We start from the raw sequence: 17,849 nt of genomic DNA on the forward strand, positions 1-17,849 counted from the left end.
CTGCATGGCAGAACAGAGAGCGGGATTTTGCTCTCTTAAAGATGTCCTATAACTTTGAGCATAGGAAATGGATCACTGCCAACAAGAAGTGTTTGGCAGTGATAAAGAACACGATTGAGCCTGCTATTGTGGGCTCAATTTCAGACTGTGACACGGTCACAGAGTACCTAGAAAGAATAAAGAGTCAGTTCACTGGCTCTTCAAAGACATATGCAACCCAGCTGATCAAACAGCTGGTTATAGAAAGGTACTCTGGTGGCGGCAGTGGCATTAGAGAGTACATACTGAGAATGAGCAATCTGGCATCTAAGCTCAAACCAATGAATTTGGCACTCAAGGATGAGTTTCTTATTCATTTGATTTTTGCTTCTTTGCCTAAAGAATTTGACACCTTTGTTGTTAATTACAACATACAGCCTGAAAAATAGGATTTAGAAAAGCTTATAGCCATGTGTGTGCAAGAGGAGGAAAGGATAAAAGTTTCACAGGGTGGTACTGTCAACTACCTAAAAGATAAGAAAAAGAACTATAATAACAGCTCTTCCTCCAAGTCATTTGGAAAAGGTCCTATGCAACAGTCTCAGAACAAGCAATTCCTAGTGGATAAAGACCAGTGTCTCTACTGCAAGAAGACGGGACATTATAAAAAGAATTGTTCCGATTTCTTAAAGATGATTATGAAAAATAAAGGTGAGAACATCATTACATTTGTAAATGAATCCTTGTATGTAAAGTTTTCAAAATCTACTTGGTGGATTGATTCAGGTGCAACTATTCATGTTGCTAATTCATTACAGGGATTCCGTTCGATGAGAACTTTGCAAAGAAGCGAAAGTTTCATTAAAGTCGCAAATGGAGAACAAGCAGATGTTGAGGCCGTTGGTGATCTTTCGCTAGAGCTTGCTGATGGCTTCATACTTATTCTTAGAGATGTTCTTTATGTACCTTCTTTACAAAGAAACTTGATTAGTGTATCAAAGTTGGACCATGATGGTTATGATTGCCATTTTGAAAATGGCAAATGTCAGATATTGTTTAATAATAGATGTATTGGTCTTGCCTTCTGACAAGACGACCTTTATTTGTTATCACTTTGTGAAAATGTGAATTCCGTATGTGATGTGAATGAGAATGTATCCTCATCGAACAATGGAAACAGAAAACGAAAGAGAGCTCACGATGCGTTGTCGAAATTATGGCACTGTCGTTCAGGCCATATTTCGAGAGGGAGAATAGAAAGACTAGTTAAGAATGATATTCTTCCTCCATTAGAGCTCTCAGATTTAGAACAATGTAGAGATTGCATAAAAGGAAAGTATGTAAAGAAAATTAAGAAAGATGCCAAATGAAGCGCAGGAATTCTACAGATTATTCACACAGACATGTGTGGTCCTTTTCCTGTGAAAAGTGTGGATGGTTATAATTCATTCATAACATTCACAGACGATTACTCTTGGTTTGGCTACATTTATCCAATTAAAGAAAGAACAGAAGCGTTGGATAAATTCAAAATATTTAAAGCAGAAGATGAAAATCAACATGATTTAAAGATTAAGATAGTCAGGTCTGACCGTGGAGGAGAGTACTACGGTCGGCATACCCCATATGGACAAGTTCCTGGACCTTTTGTAAGGTTTTTACAGGAGAATGGTATAGTCGCCCAGTATTCAACACCGGGTGAACCTCAGCAGAATGGAGTAGCTGAAAGGTGTAATCGTACCCTGATGGATATGGTGCATAGTATGATAAGTTACTCCACTTTACCGATGAGTCTGTGGATGGAGGCGTTAAAAATCGCCATTCATATTCTCAATAGAGTACCAAGTAAGTCGGTGCCCAAAACACCGTATGAGTTGTGGACAGGAAGAGTACCCTCACTTAACCACTTACGTGTGTGGGGGAGCCCTGCTGAGGCTAAAGTTTTTAACCCAAACATTGGGAAGCTAGATCCCAAAACAGTGAGTTGCCATTTCATTGGCTACCCAGAAAAGTCAAAAGATTTTCGTTTCTACTGTCCTAATAGACATACAAAGTTTATGGAAACGAGACACGCTGTCTTCCTAGAGGATGAAATGATTAGGGGGAGCATGGTAGCTTGAGAAATTGACCTTGAAGAGAAGCGGGTGTATGCACCCACTCCGATCATTCATGAGCCATTTTTCTCACTACCTGCTGTTGCTGCACCAACAGTACAAGACACTATAGTGCCAGCACCTGTTGTTATCCCGTATGTGGCAACAATGAATGATGATGAGGAACCTGTGCCTCAGGATCCTATAGAACCTATTGCCACACATGAGGGGGAGCAACAACAGCCTCAAACAGAAAATGTGCCAATTGAGGAGGCCCCTAGAAGGTCTCAAAGAGTTAGAAAATCAGCTATTCCTGTTGATTATGAAGTGTACAACACTGAAGAATTTCAAATGAAGGATGATCCCACCTCATTTAAAGAAGCCATGAAAAGTGATCATTCATCAAAGTGGCTTGAGGCCATGGAAGATGAGATGAGATCAATGAATGCAAATAAAGTTTGGGATTTGGAGATAATTCCTAAAGGAGTCAAAACAATAGGCTGTAAATGGGTCTACAAAATAAAACTTGACTCTCAAGAGAATATAGAGAGATATAAAGCCCGACTTGTGGCAAAAGACTTTACACAAAGAGAAATGATTGATTACAATGAGACCTTTTCTCCAGTCTCATGTAAGGATTCCTTCAAAACCATAATGGCATTAGTGACACATTACGATTTGGAATTATATCAGATGGATGTAAAGACGACATTTCTCAACGGAGACTTAGAAGAAAATGTTTACATGGCACAACCGAAAGGTTTTGTCATGGAAGGAAAAGAACGTTTGGGATGCCGCCTAAAGAAATGCATTTATGGATTAAAACAAGCTTCAAGACAGTGGTACTTGAAGTTTGATCAGACAATAAAAAATTTTGGGTTTAAAGATAATGTTGAGGACAATTGTGTCTACGCAAAGTTTAAGAATGGGAAGTTTATCTTCCTTGTCCTGTATGTGGATGATATCTTACTTGCTAGTAGTGATGTCAGTCTACTACTAGAAACAAAGAAGTTTTTGTCCTCAAAGTTTGATATGAAAGATCCTGGTGAAGCTTCGTTCGTTCTAGGGATCGAGATTCACCGAGATAGAAGTAAAGGGGTATTAGGACTGTCACAAAAGGCATACATAGAAAAAGTCTTAAAGAAATTCAGTATGCACAAATATAGTCTCTCACCTGCTCCTATAGTCAAGAGCGACAGATATGGGGATTTTCAATGCCCTAGGAACCAATATGAGATCGATCAAATGAAAGTGGTTCCATATGCTTCAGCTATCGAAAGCTTGCAATATGCTCAAGTGTGTACACGCCCTGACTTGGCATTTGTTATCGGGTTACTTGGCAGATTCCAGAGCAATCCTGGAATAGAACACTGGAAATTGGTAAAGAAAGTATTGCGTTATTTGCAAGGAACAAAAGGCCTCATGATGACGTATAGAAGATCTGATTCACTTCATATAGTGGGATATTCAGATTCTGATTATGCGGGAGATAATAGAAAATCCACGTCTGGATATGTGTTCACTCTCGCAGGAGGAGCTATTTTATGGAAAAGCTCAAAGCAAACCGTCACTACATCGTCCACAATATATGCCGAGTTTGTAGCATGTTATGAGGCAACGGGGCAGGTGAACTGGCTAAAGAAGTTCATACCTGGTTTGAAGGTGGTTGACGACATCAATAGACCACTGAAGTTATACTGCGATAATAATCCAGCAGTACAGTATGCTCACAACAATAGGTCAAGTGGTGCTGCCAAACACATTGACATAAAGTATTATGTTGTGAAGGATAAAGTCCGGGATCAAATGATAAGTCTTGAGCATATAAGTACCGAAAAGATGCTCGCGGATCCGTTTACAAAAGGCTTACCACCCAACGTATTCAGAGAACATGTAGCCGACATGGGTTTAAGGGAAAGCCTATGATTCCTGGACTATAAAGGGCCCAAAAGTTAAAGTAACTATTTTAGATCAGAGACGTGCATTGTAGCTGTTAAATCTATCGGCGATTGACCGTGACGATGAGACATGCTCTATGCATCATCTGTGAAGAAATGAGTAAGGATAAAAGGATTGAAGTTTAAAGTTTAAAGATAAAAGTAATAGTGAGATCAAGGAGGAGAATGTTAGATTGATCTCCCAACCAATAAGCCCAACGGTCTATTGGGCCTTGGTCACGCGCCCTGATCGGGGGCGCCCAACCCTACATGGTTGGTGGCCCCGTCGCACTGCGCTATATAAAGAGGTGGGGGTCGGCAGCTCAAAGCACGAGGTTCGCCGTGAGCCGCAAACCCCACCGATAAACCCTAGACCGATCTAAGAGGGCGCGCAGCCAGCGACGGGAAGCTCCGCTGACTCTCGCCGTCGTCACTGCTACGCCATCCGTCTGCACTGCATCGACGTCCGTGCAACCTCTACTCCACCCGTCGCTGCCCGTGTGCTGCCTCCATCAACGAACTAGCGATGGCTAGCTCAACCGCGACTTCATCCGAAGGCTCAGGTTCAACACCAGCACCTCTACCCTATCTCCCACTCTCTACTTGTTCTAGTTCATCATGTTCAACAGCAAACCGCCTAGATCTACCCTAGTCGATCCACACAAGTTAACATATAAAAGTAATGACAATACCACTAAATCAGATTATTTCACAGATAAACACATTGCCAGCGCAACCAGCTGCAGAATTTATGCATAAACTGCCAACTGCAGGACCCAACGATCGAATAATAGCATATACCACCTCGAAAATGTCAAATTAATAGTAAAATAAAACCACAAGAAATCCCAGACGCCACTTACCAAATATATCTATCTTCCCGGCCCGTCAGCAGCAGGGCAGGACACACAGGGCGTAGCACCAGGCGCCGGACGACGACTCCTGCTCGTCTTTCACACCAAAGGCGCGCGCGCGTGCATGGCAGAGGCCGGTGGCGGCGGCGTCGAGGACGCCGGCGGCAGCCTGACGCCGAGCCACACCAACGGTGGTGATGGCGGCGCCGGCAGCACGTGGGAGATAGAGGAGCTGGAGCCGGACGAGCGACCGCCGCGGAGCGTCGCCGCCTCCACCGCGTCCTCCGGTGCCGACAACGACGTGTACGTGGCGGTCGGCAAGGGCGGCTCCAGCATGGCGGCGCTGTCCTGGGCGCTCCGCCAGCTCACGAAGCCGCGGAGCTTCGTCTACCTCGTGCACGTCTTCCCCGTCGTCACCAGCATCCCCACCCCATGTGAGCCATCTAGTACTTGCTCTCTCTCCTCTTCTATCTGCGTCTCATGGCCTTCGCCATATGTTACATCATCTTCGTTTCTAGTAGTATAACATGTAGTATATATTAGCTAGCTAGGACTCCTATGCAATTATGATCTTTGATCCATGATTATAACATTCAGATTCAGATTGCCTGTGATTAGTAGTGTTCCTTTTGGAACAGGACTATTCCCGCCCCCCCCCCCCCCCCCCCCCCCCCCCCCCCTGACTCGCGTAGGATAAGGATCGATCAAACTGCTTCCTCCGAAATTCTTGGATTACAGGTTTACAGCCAGTCTTTGTGGCCTCAAAAACATCGATCATTCCATGCCACAATATATTTCACTCTTACTCATCAAACCCAACTCGAACAAAATGTGTTTGCTCACTAGCTAATGGAAAAGTAAGAGTGAAATGAAAGCCTAATACCGCAACGACTAGCCTGTTCGCTCGGCTTATAAACCGTATTTTTTCAGCCAACGAACAATATTTTTCTCTCCCAACAAATCAGTCAACAGTACTTTCAATCATGGCTTATCAGCCAAGCGAACAGGGCATAGTAAGACGACAGCACTGCAATTTGCAAACAAAGTCTTGTTTAGGGTCGCCAATCAATCAATAAAGATCGATGATGGTCGTGATGGAAGACGACGGTCAAGTTCTTGCACTGGTGTTTTCGGGATTTTGCTCGCCTGACTGAAACTTTCAAAGGTGTCGTCCTCACGGGCCGGAGTTCCCTTTGGAGCCTTGTAACCTCTTGTGCCAAGAATACAATGGGTTTGACCCCGACGCAAAGCTGCAGGAGCAAAGTTCCAAACGGTTGATGCTGACCTCGTAGGGGATGGGAGTCGGAGACACCACCAAGGCCACCCATTATGCCTTATTAGGTGCCTCCTAATTGTAATTTTTTTTCTGTTTTCTTTGGCAAACAAATAATGGGATTGGGATCTGTTTGCTCAGCATGGTTCCTCTAAAATTATTGGGTTCTAATCAAACTATTTCCAGTGAAATTCTTGGGTTATAATCATCGGCTAGCTTGTGGTTCAATTAGGAACAAAACCTGAGTTTCGCTTTAGTGAAGCACTCAGAATCCGTTCTAAAAGATCATATATGCATGCATCCATTATTTGAGATCCTGGCAGCGAATGCTAACGAGATTCGTGGACCACACAGGAATACTGGATTGGATGCCAAAAAACAAAGTAGCTTTGTGACGAGATGCCCCGTAGAGTAGGGCGCATAGTATGCGATGTGATGCTACAGAGCTAGACTGCTTGCCACTGAAGTGTGAACAGGATCAGCACCGTAGGATTCTGTTCTGCCACCTTTCAGTCTTGACAAAATGGCACAAAGATGAAAATAGACTTTCAGCTGGTTCAGTAACTAATACATACAAAAGGAAAAGAACAAAAAAAAAGATAGATATCCTAGTTTCTGTACGTGTTAGGTGTTACTGCCCATTTCTGCATCTGATGATGGTTTAAGCAATATTCAGTTCAAAAGGTAATTTGTGACGAAGTCAATTTCTGAAATAGTAGGAATGATGCCTAAGAGCCAAGCAAGCCCAGAGCAGATCGAAACTTACTTGAATCAAGAGAGATCAAAGAGGCGACAGATGCTGCAGAAATTGTTGGACCAGTGCCGCAAATTTCAGGTAAGCTGCTGGACCAGTTCGTTACCAATTCTGACTTCTCAACAAGTTTTCAGTTTTGATATCACTCCTTTCATATTCAGGTTACCGTTGATGTGTACCTCATTGAGAGCGATCAAATTGCTAACGCAATCATCGAACTTGTTCCTGTTCTGCACATTAAACAGCTAGTATTAGGGGTTTCAAAGTCAAATGTGCGGTAATGTCTACCAGGCCTTCAATTAACAGAAACACAAAATTGTGTGCATGCCACTTCTGCAAATGTATGTTGAATCTGTCAAAATGAACACAGGAAGCTGAAGAGAGGAACCACAATAGCAGGACAGGTACAGAAGAGCGCACCTCTCTACTGTGAAGTCAAGATCATCTGCGATGGCAAAGAGGTGACGACGGAGACGACTGCTGATCCAACACCACCACTGTCACCTTCTCCTGTTAACAACAACAGCAGATCCAACAACCCGACACCACCATCATCTACACCAAATCATGATAAAACAGTTGCAAATGGTGACAGAAAAGACAGTGAACCCAGAGAGAGAAAGAAAATCACAAAGTTTCTGAGATGTTTCTCATTATGATTATTTGTCATGTTCCTGTTTCATTTCCCTTCTCAGAGCTAGCACACTGTATGCATCATGATTGGACAGCATAAGTGCGATTATCATTTTTGCCCAATGCATTTGTTACTGGAAGTTCTTAATTTCTTGTGTACAAAAGGAGATTTTCATGTATATGTGGAAACCTTTCAGCATTTTGTGTTTTTTTTTGTGATTAAGAGTTCATTTTCCTTTCCACCCCTCTCCTTAACTAGATTAAATGAAGAGTTGTATTTAACTGTAAAAAGTCAGAAAACACATGAAAATTACAAGATAAAACATGTGAGAAACCAGACAGTATCTTCCTCAGAAGAAAGCTTAGTACTTCCAGCTGATCAAAATAGCAAACGCAGGCAACACTTCAATGTGTAGCCAGAAGAATGGTACACTGTTTACTCATGTAGCCAGAAGACAGCCTAGTTAGAAACCTGATTGAGACAAGGAGCATGGGATAGGTACACATCGCTCTGTCAGTACTCAGCAGTCAACCCATTTATAAGCAGATTTTTTTGGCTGCCTTCTGCAAGTTAGGGATGGAATTATGAAAAAACAGTAAGTTGTCTTGACAAATGAATGCTTCTTATGCCACCATGTCTTGTCAAACTTATGCTGCTATAAGTCATAAGCGCCAAGGAACTGCTACTTATTGTTCATAATGTTAGTTTGTTGATGGCATTACTTCAACCAAACAACCTAGCAAAATTTGTTACTGAGAGTGGTTCAGTACTTCAGTCTAACACATTATAATGCAGAGATAAAATATATAGGCTCATAACAGTAGAACTGTGATCAGTATTAACAGAAAATGAAATGTTGCATGAGAAAGAATTTTTTCTATGAAAGAAACTCAACCAAACCTATAAAGAACTAGACAGTATTGTAAATGAATATTTTCTAAGAAAGAAACTCAACGAAACCTATGAAGAACTAGATAGTATTGTAAATAAGAAGAAATAGGCACCCAAATTCGAGTCAAAGAGAACTCAAACTTAGCTACCTCTTGAGAAGGAATAATAGTTGCTGCCAGAACTTACAATCATAAATACAAGTTGCATATAACTGAAATGAGATATGTATATAATGTTGGCAATCCGGCCACCTGCAGAGGTAAGCAATCAGGTCACTCACACCCACACTCTCACAACTCACGGCTAGAGGTAGAAGATGAACTGACCTTGAGTACAGACACAGCACAAGCAAGCCTGCAAGTGCAGCAACTGAACTAGTTGCCTCTTTGCATGCCTAGAGTATTTATACAAGGTGAGTACACCTACTACTAGTACAAGAGGACATGGCTGAGATCAGCCCCTCAACAACTATGTAATCGCTGAGGTAAGCCACTACTAGGTTGGCCTATTGCCGCAGGATTGACCTATTGCCAACTCCTTGCTGCAGCAAAACAAAGAGAGGGAGCAGCAGATTATCTTACATATAACACTAGGTAAAGATTTTGACTCAGTGCACTGTAACATGTTGAGGAAGACAGATTGAAACATCCACGTGTTCATTTTAAAGAGTAGAAACATGTTGACAAGAACAAAACTCTAACTATCATTCATTTGCAAACACAGATGCAAACATCCTACTTTATCCAATTGCTACAAAGAAAATTCGTCCTATTCCCTAAAAGAAACCAAACTCTAAATAGTTATCACAACCTTTCTGGGCAGCACTCTCAGATGTTGACACAGGCTGCTTCGGGGGCTTCTCAATGTCAAAATGCCTTGGAACCTCTGGAGGACTCGCACAGCGTATCAATGCCCAGTTCATGTTAGCCCACAGGATCGGCTCATGGGAGTTGACCATTCACCAGTCTTACCGCCCACAGTCGAGCACGACCGAGGATGTCCGACCACACACGCTATGGCTAGAGGTTGAAGAAGAGAGAGAACAGAGCATACACACACAGTACAAGCACCAGCGTTGGCCGGAGCCCTGTGTAGGAGATGGCAAATCTGAACTCTCTTTAATGAATTGTCGTGGCAGTCTATTTATACAACTCTATCCATCTAGTCATAGTACAATGCACATTCTGCAATAGTAACTAGATAACACAGCATGACAGACTTCTGCATCTGTCCCTACATGTGGCTACAGTGCGGCAAGTAAGTCATTTGGCGTCTACCTCTGCAGCAGTTACAGCACCACAGCAGGGGCCCTTTTCAGCGCCGTCTTCCCTTGCTGTGTGTTCACACAAGGAAGCAGTAGATTATTCTAACAATTCTTCCCCTAATCCTACTGATATCCCTTGTATCTCTTCCATGTCGATCATCTCCTTCAGTTCCGTGAGTCGAAGACGTCCGAGTGGCTTGGTGAGGACGTCCGTGAGTTGTCAACCAGTTTCGACGAACTCGATGACGATATGCCCTCCATCGATACAGTCCCTGAGGAAGTGGAACTTTATGTCGATGTATTTGCTCCGGTCGTGCAGAACCGGATTCTTCGCGAGGGCGATGGCGAGCTAGTTGTCCACCATCATTGCTGGTGGGTGAGCTTCCACGCCGGTCAGCTCGTCCAACAGCCGGTGCAGCCACACAACTTGGCACGCTACTGTGGCCGCTGCTACGTACTCTGTCTCGCACGTAGATAGCACCACCACCTTCTATTTCAGCGACAACCATGAAATTGGGGCCGATCTGAGGAAGACGAGCATGCCAGAGGTGCTCCGTCGTCCGTCGATGTCCCCCGCCATGTCTGCATCGCTGAATACAGTGAGCTGTAGTCTACTACTGCCGGTCTTGGGAAAGATGATCCCTTGATCCACCGTCCCCTTGACGTAGCACAGTAGCCGTTTCACCGCAGCCCAGTGATCCTCTCTGGGATCCTCCATGAAGCGACTGACATAGCCCACGGCGAATGCAATGTCCGACCTCATGTGGACTAGGTAGCGCAGACCACCGACGATGCTCCGGTAGAGTGTTGCATCCACCTTCGCCATGGTGCTGGCCTTTGTCAGCTTCAGCTGCTCCTCCATCGGAGTCACGCATGACTTGCACTCAGTCATGCCGCTCCGCTCCAATAGCTTGGAGGCATACGCGCTCTGACCGAGCGTGAGTTCCTCCTTCCCCTGTCTCACCTCGATGTCGAGGTAGTAGGAGAGTGCGCCGAGATCGCTCATTCGAAAACAAGCTGCCATCTCGTGCTTGAAGCCGTTGATGTCCTCCGTGCGCGCGCCAGTGACGATCAAGTCGTCCACATACATGCCGACGATGAGCTCCTCCTTCCTCGTCACCGCGTGTAGAGCTCATGCTCGGTTGCACACCACTGAAACCCAAGCTTACCTAGCGTGGCGTCAAGCTTGGCGTTCCATGCTCGTGGGCCTATCGCAGCCCATAGAGCGCCTTACGCAGTCGAAGCACCCTGTGCTCCTCTCCCTTGACGGCGAAACCTGGAGGTTGCCTAACGAAGACCGTCTCCGCCAGCTCGCCATTGAGGAAGGCCGATTTAACGTCCAAGTGATGAATGCGCCAGTCCTTTGCTGCTACCAAGGCTAGTAGTAAACGGACAGACTCCATGCGCGCTACTAGCGCAAAGACTTCCTCAAAGTCGATGCCCTCGCGCTGAACAAAGCCTCGGGCAACGAGGCATGCCTTGTGCTTGACAATGGCACCGAGCTCATCCCGCTTGACCTTGTACACCCACTTTAGGCTGATCGGACGGCATCCTAGAGGTGGATCGACGAGCTGCCATGTCTTGTTTTCCTCGATCGCCTTCATCTCCTCCAGCATAGCCCGTCGCTAGTTTCCATCGTGCTCGACCAGCGCGAACATGGGTGGTTCCTCTGTACTGACGAGCAACAGCTCTTGATCATTGAGCAGCCGACCAGCCAGGCCTAAGGGTCCTGTGCCGCCGACGATGTCGTCCAGCCTGTGAAACCGCACCTCCTCACCTTCGTGGAAGGCATCCACGAACTCAGTGATGCCACTTGGAGGTGAGGCGAACTCAATCAGTGTTGATGGAGTTCCCTGTTCCGCCGGAGTGCTCGGCACAACACCTTGAGTGCTCGGCACCCTAGTTACAGTGCTCGGCACTACTTCTAGACAGCTCGTCACTACTCCTGCAATGCTCGGCACCACTGTAGGAGTGCTCAGCCACAGTCTTGGAGTGGTTGACACCACTACAAGACCTCTTGGCTCCGCCACGGGAGTGCTCGGCACCCATCCTAGAGTGGTCGCCACTACTACAGAACCTCCCAATGCCACTCCTGGTGTGTTCGGCATCCCTCTAGGAGTGCACTGCACTCGTCCCTAAGTGCTCGGCATCCCTCCCGAAGTGCTCGGCACCACCCCAGGAGTGCTCGGCTCGACCACAGGAGTGCTCGGCACCTCTTCCCCAGTGGCTCCACCATCATGGATGACCAGGTGCTCGACGACGAAGGTGAAACTTCCCCCGTGCTTGGACTGGTCCAGTCCTAAGCCGCCTTCTCATCGAACACGATGTTGCGCGAGACAAGCATCTTGTCTCCGCGTGGGTCGTAGAGCCGGTACGCCTTGGTACCCTCCGTGTAGCTCAGGAACACCATCGGTGTGCTCCTATCCTCCAGCTTGGTGAGGATCAGCTTCGTCTTCCTGACGTGGCCGATGCAGCCGAATGTCTGGAGGAAGGACACGCTCGGCTTGCGCACATACCAAACTTCGAACGGCGTCTTGCCCGTCAGGGCCTCGGTCGAAGCGTGGTTGAGGATGAACACCGCCGTGGTCACCGCCTCACCCCAGAACCTTGCTGGCATGCCTTTGGCCTTCACATGGATCAAGCCATGCCGACCACCGTCTAGTTCTGCCTCTCCACCATGTCATTCTGTTATGGTGAGTACGGCGCGGTGTGGTGTCGCACCACACCCTGATCCGTGTAGTACGCAGCGAACTCCACCAAAGTGAATTCGCCACCACGATCAGTCCTCAGCACGTGAGTCTTCTTACCGCTTTAGGCCTCCGCGCGCATCTTGAACTTTAGGAGTTGCAGCCACATGTAGCGACTGTAATCATCCACGAGCAGGAGGAAGTACCACCGACCACCGTTTGTAGCTGGCGTGATCGGCCCGCAGAGGTCGCCGTGGACGAGCTCGAGAACGTCCTTCACGCGATACTTGGCCGCCTTTGGGAATGGTAGCCTCCTCTACTTCCCGACCAGGTAGCTATCACACAGCTCGCCTCTCGTGCTTGATGTGGGGTAGCCCTCGGACCATCTTCTCCAGCCGACCAAGCGCGTCGAAGCTGAGATGTCCGAACCGGGCATGCCACATCCATAGTTCCTCGGTGTGCCTTGCCGCTAGGCACACTGGCTGCTCTACCTTTAGTTCAAGCAGGTACAACCGGTTCAGGGACCTCTTCACCTTGGTTAGAAGTCACTGCTCTTGGTCCCTGATCCTAAGGACTCTGTCCTTTATCAGTATCTCGCTACCGCGCTCATCCAGTTGACCAATGCTGATGATGCTAGAACGCAGCTGCGGGATGTAATATACATCCGTTAGTGCGCGGTGCTCCCCGTTCTGACACCTGAAGATGGTGGTGCTGTGCCCTTAGGTAGCCACCCTTGAGCCATCACCAAACTTCACCGTACCGGTAACATCATCGTCGAGCTCGGAGAAGGATTCCTTGGAACCCGTCATGTGGTTGCTAGCACTAGAGTCCAGATACCACCGCTGCTCCTGGTCGGTGCCCACACGTCTGAGGTGGACTTGGACGCGTGGTTCGTTGAGGTTGACAGTCTTTAGGGCCTTCCCAGGTCCTTCCACCATCGTCGCCTCTTCCTTCTCCTTGGCCTCGACGTCATGCAGTGCGCAGAACATCGCCATCAGAATAGTGGCCTCATCATCATCATCAGCTTGCGCTAAATGAGCCTCAGCCTTTTTCTCCTGCTTGTGATTTGGGCACTCCTATGCCCAATGGCCCATCTTCCCACAACGCCGGCAGGCGTTGGGGTTGACATGCTTCTTCTTCTCCGAAGAAGCCTTGCTGTGGCGCTTACCATCGCCACTGTGGCTGGAGGAGACTGCCTTCCCAGAGTTCCTCCGAGCAGCCCACTCCTCTTCCGCTAGTAGCAGTTTGCCGTTGTCCTTCGTTGTTGTCACCTGCTCTAGACGCTCATCCACCGCCCGTAGATAGCCTATCACATCCTCAATGGTGAGGGTGGACAAGTCCAGCATCGTCTCTATGGAGAGAGCGATCTAGATGTACTTTGTCAGCACGGAGTGGAGGTACTTGGACACCGACTCCTCTTTGTCGATGGTGACGCCATGGCTCTTCAGCTTGCTGATGAGTGTCTGTAGGCAGAGGGAGAAGTCCTCCACCGTTTCACCATCCTTGAACTTGAGGTTGGTGTACTCCTGCTTCAGAAGCTAGGCCATCGCCTTCTTTGCGTGGTCAGAACCGACGTGTATCGCCGCAATAGCCTCCCACTCCTCCTTAGCTGAGCTCTTCGCTCCCAATGGCTCCCTGTACTCCGCCGGTACAGCAGCGAGGATAGCCTCCAACGCTAACATGTTATCTTTCTCATTGTCGGTGCCTTTGTCAACAGCATTCCAGAGCCGTCGAGCTCTAAGCTTGACCTTAATTGTCACCGACCACTCTCCATAGTTGGTGCGAGTCAGCGTCGGCCAATTGGTGCCGCTGACCTCCCGCATCGTGCGAACAACGACCTTCGGTCGTGGCTAGACAGCCACAACAGTGCCACTGTTGTCGCCCATTTCCGAACCGCCCGTCATCGCCAGCGGTTAGTCTAGCGACGACGCCTGTATGGCTCTGATACCACTTGTTAGCCCACAGGATCACCGGCTCAGGTGAGTTGACCACTCACCAGTCTTGTCGAGCACAACCGAGGATGTCCGACCATACACGCTATGGCTAGAGGTTGAAGAAGAGGCAGAACAAAGCATACACACAGTAAAAGCACCAGCGTTGGGCGGAGCCCTGTGTAGGAGATGGCAAATCTGAACTCTCTTTACTGAATTGCCATGGCAGTTTATTTATACAACCCTATCCATCTAGTCCTAGTACAGCGCACATGCTGCAACAGTAACTAGATAACACAGCAGTACTGACTTCTGCGCCTGTTCCTACATGTGGCTACAGTGCGGTAGGTGAGCCATTCGACGCCTGCCTCTGCAGTGGCTACAACACCATAACAGGTGGCCTTTTCGGCGTCGCCTTCTCTTAATGTGTGTTCACACAAGGAAGCAGTAGATTATTCTAACAGTTCACACCCTCAAAAAAAATAAGTGCTGTTTTATCTCTATGGCAGCAAGCTTAAAACCCAATCGTTGTTGGGGGCTCTTTGACGAGGAGACTCCTTATTAAATCCCTAGCTGGGAAGCTCACAACTGGATATTCAGGGAAACGCAAGGGCTGACCAATGACATTGAACAGTGTTGCCCGGTTCCCCCGTGCCTTTGAATGGTGTTTTTCCAAACAGGAGCTCATATAGGAATATACCAGAGGTCCACCAGTCAACAGCACTACCATGACCCTCAACCTTTGATAATCTCGGGTGCCAAGTACTCGTGTGTACCAACAAATGACATCGACCGTGCATCACTAGGTTCTGCTATAAGCTCAGGCAATGGGCTGACCTGGTTGACAACTTCAAGCTTTGGTTTTCGAACTTTCTTTGATTTAGAAAACAATCGTGGACCAAAGCATGTCGTGGGAGCTGTGCATGATGGCTGCATCACGCAGGATGGCTGAACACAAGCTTGTTGAGCACTATGAGCTTGGTTATACTTCTTAAGTGATTCTGGATAAGGGTTAGACAACCTGATCAGCCTTGGGCTAACTGCACAACGAAGGGAGAGGTCGAAATCCGTTAACATGATGTGTCCATCCTCACGGATAAGGACATTTTCTGGTTTGAGATCCCGATATATGATACCGAGCATGTGCAGGTACTCCAATGCTTGGAGAATTTCAGCTACTTAGAATCTGTGATTCAGAAGCAAATTTAGTATACATAAAGCCAAAGTTTAAGAAGGCTCTAGGCGCTTTCTAGACGCTGACTCCTACCCTAACACCTAGGCTAGCCTAGGCCAGTCGTTTTGCCAATTTAGCGCACATTTATATATATATATATATATATATATATATATATATATATATATATATATATATATATATATATATATATATATATATATATATATATATATATATAAAGAAATGTGGAGTAAATTAGAAGCATAGAGTAGCTGAATACAGTATATAAAAGAGAGGATAGTAGATATACCTTAGTAGCTTACTGGCTTAGGCTCAATAATCAATAGACAACTTGTTCCTAGTTCCTACAACAAGGATTGACAGCTTGTAAATACTCAATAGCCAGCAAGGAGTTCATCAAACAATAGAAAATAGCAAATTGACACTTATCTGAATGATTTTAGCCATCTCCCATCCATGAACAAACCATATCAGCAGCTAGTAATTACAACCTGAGAAACATTCACTTCCTCAAGTTTTAGCTAACAAAAAGTCTTCTTCTCCCTCTTCCTTTTTGCATCATTTAGTGCTTTCGTGCACTTCTCTTTAGCCTCCAGAGCCTCCGGTGTTCTGGCCTTGCATTTCATCGCATTCTTTCCTTCATGGGCCACATGCTGCTTCAACCGATAAATCCCTCCTTGCATCACCTTGTCACAGAGTTTGCACTTCACCTTGTCCTTGTTGTTAGTATCAACAAGAACCCCATATTCCCATCCCACATCATCCGAATTCATTCTCAGGAGATTCGCTCCCTCAATTTTAGTTTCCGGTGCAGGTAAAGCTTCTATTGTTGACATCCTACATTCAAGAGTTCAGAGCATACATTTAGGTTTTACACTTCAGTGAGCAAACATTTAGATTTTAGTGACCTATACATCAGACATTCAGTCAATCAAAATCGATAATACATTCAGTCAATCAATAATACATTCAGGCAATCACAACATATATTCAGGCACTCACAAAAGACAGATTCAGTATCCACCCATTCATTCATTATTCACAGAAGAGAATATATTCAGTATCCATCCATTCATTCAGTATTCACTTGAATCACTTCAGTCATTCAGTATGCAGGGGAGAGGAGTAGGGGGGCTAACCTTGGGGGCTGGGGCGGGAGGGGTGCGCCGACGGGGACGAGCTTCCAAGCGGGGACGAGCACGACCGGCGGGGATGACCTTCTAGGCGGGGACAAGCACGACCGGTGCCGGCGGGGAGGGGAGCGCTCGGCGGGGATGAGCAAATGGTAGGCGGGAAGTGCGTCCTCTCCCTCTTATCCTTCCCGCCTGTTTTCACGCGGCCAAAGCCAGCTGCGCGCGTGGGCTCGGCCGCGGCGTCCGCTCTGCACGGGAAGTCTTCACACGCTCGCCCGCTACGGCAATTTTTCGCTCGCTCGCCCTCTACGTCCATGTTGGGGACCAATACTAGGGTACCTAAAGAGAAGCTAATGGTTATCAACATTGATTCATCCAAGGAGTTAAGAGCGCGACTACAGCTCCAACCGACCCCTAGGTGGGCGGACTCCGCCTCGCCCGATCTCTGGGGGCAGGCTCCACCTCGCCCGACCTCTAGGTCAGGGACCCCACCTCGCCCGACCTCTTGGTTAGGGGTTCCATCTCGTCCAACCCCGAGGCCGCGGGCTCCGCCTCACTCGGCCCTTGGTTTTGTGCTCCGCCTCGCCTGGCCCTTAGGTCTGTGCTCCGTCTCGAACGACCCCAAGTGCACGGGCTCCGCCTCGCCTAACCCCAAGGCCGCAGGCTCTGTCTCGCCCGACCTCTGGGGGCGGGCTCTGTCTCGCCCAACCCCAAGGCCGTGAGCTCTACCTCGCCCAACCCTTGGGTTTGTGCTCTGTCTCGCCTGACAGAGACCCATCCCGTCGACAACCACTCTAGGTCCAAGCATATGGGCCTAGGTCAAAACTCTGACACCAAGGAAGAGACTAGCATTACTCAATGTAACCCGTGGCCATGACGGGCCATACCTAAGGATTCACATCAAGAACAGTGTCGAGCGTGTCGGTGCTATTGTGCCTAACCCTCATACGAACGATGATAGGCGCGACAGTTCACCACGACATTCGCGTGGGACAGAATGGAGCGCCATGACCGGCAGACAAATAGGGCCGCAATGTGGAGCCATCCCTGTTGACATCTATAGGGTCGGTGGGACCTGCATGAAGGAGAAGAAGAACCCGACGATCCTGGAAGGCTTCCTCTCTCTCGTTCTTTTCCTTTCCCTTCGCTGTAACCTGCGCTTTCGCTTGGCCTATAAAAAGGAAAGCAGGGCACCCCATGAAGGGGACCAATTGATCTGGA

The 17,849-nt window shown here is 47.4% G+C and overlaps 1 protein-coding gene and 1 pseudogene across 1 annotated transcript; one reads left to right on the top strand and one right to left on the bottom strand.

The window, feature by feature from the left end:
* The first annotated feature begins 4,792 nt into the window (after positions 1-4,792).
* On the top strand, positions 4,793-7,671 carry LOC136521503 (U-box domain-containing protein 35-like). The gene is made up of 4 exons (XM_066515254.1): positions 4,793-5,297; positions 6,853-6,971; positions 7,052-7,167; positions 7,261-7,671. Exons 1-4 carry the CDS (start codon positions 4,988-4,990, stop codon positions 7,547-7,549), a joined length of 834 nt encoding a protein of 277 aa, XP_066371351.1. The 5' UTR covers positions 4,793-4,987; the 3' UTR covers positions 7,550-7,671.
* A 1,519-nt stretch (positions 7,672-9,190) lies between these two features.
* The window catches only part of LOC136521957 (protein kinase G11A-like), a 57,051-nt pseudogene continuing 48,392 nt past the window's right edge, over positions 9,191-17,849 (bottom strand).

This window comes from Miscanthus floridulus, chromosome 18 (genome assembly GCF_019320115.1).
Source record: "Miscanthus floridulus cultivar M001 chromosome 18, ASM1932011v1, whole genome shotgun sequence".
Taxonomy (NCBI): Eukaryota; Viridiplantae; Streptophyta; class Magnoliopsida; order Poales; family Poaceae; genus Miscanthus; species Miscanthus floridulus.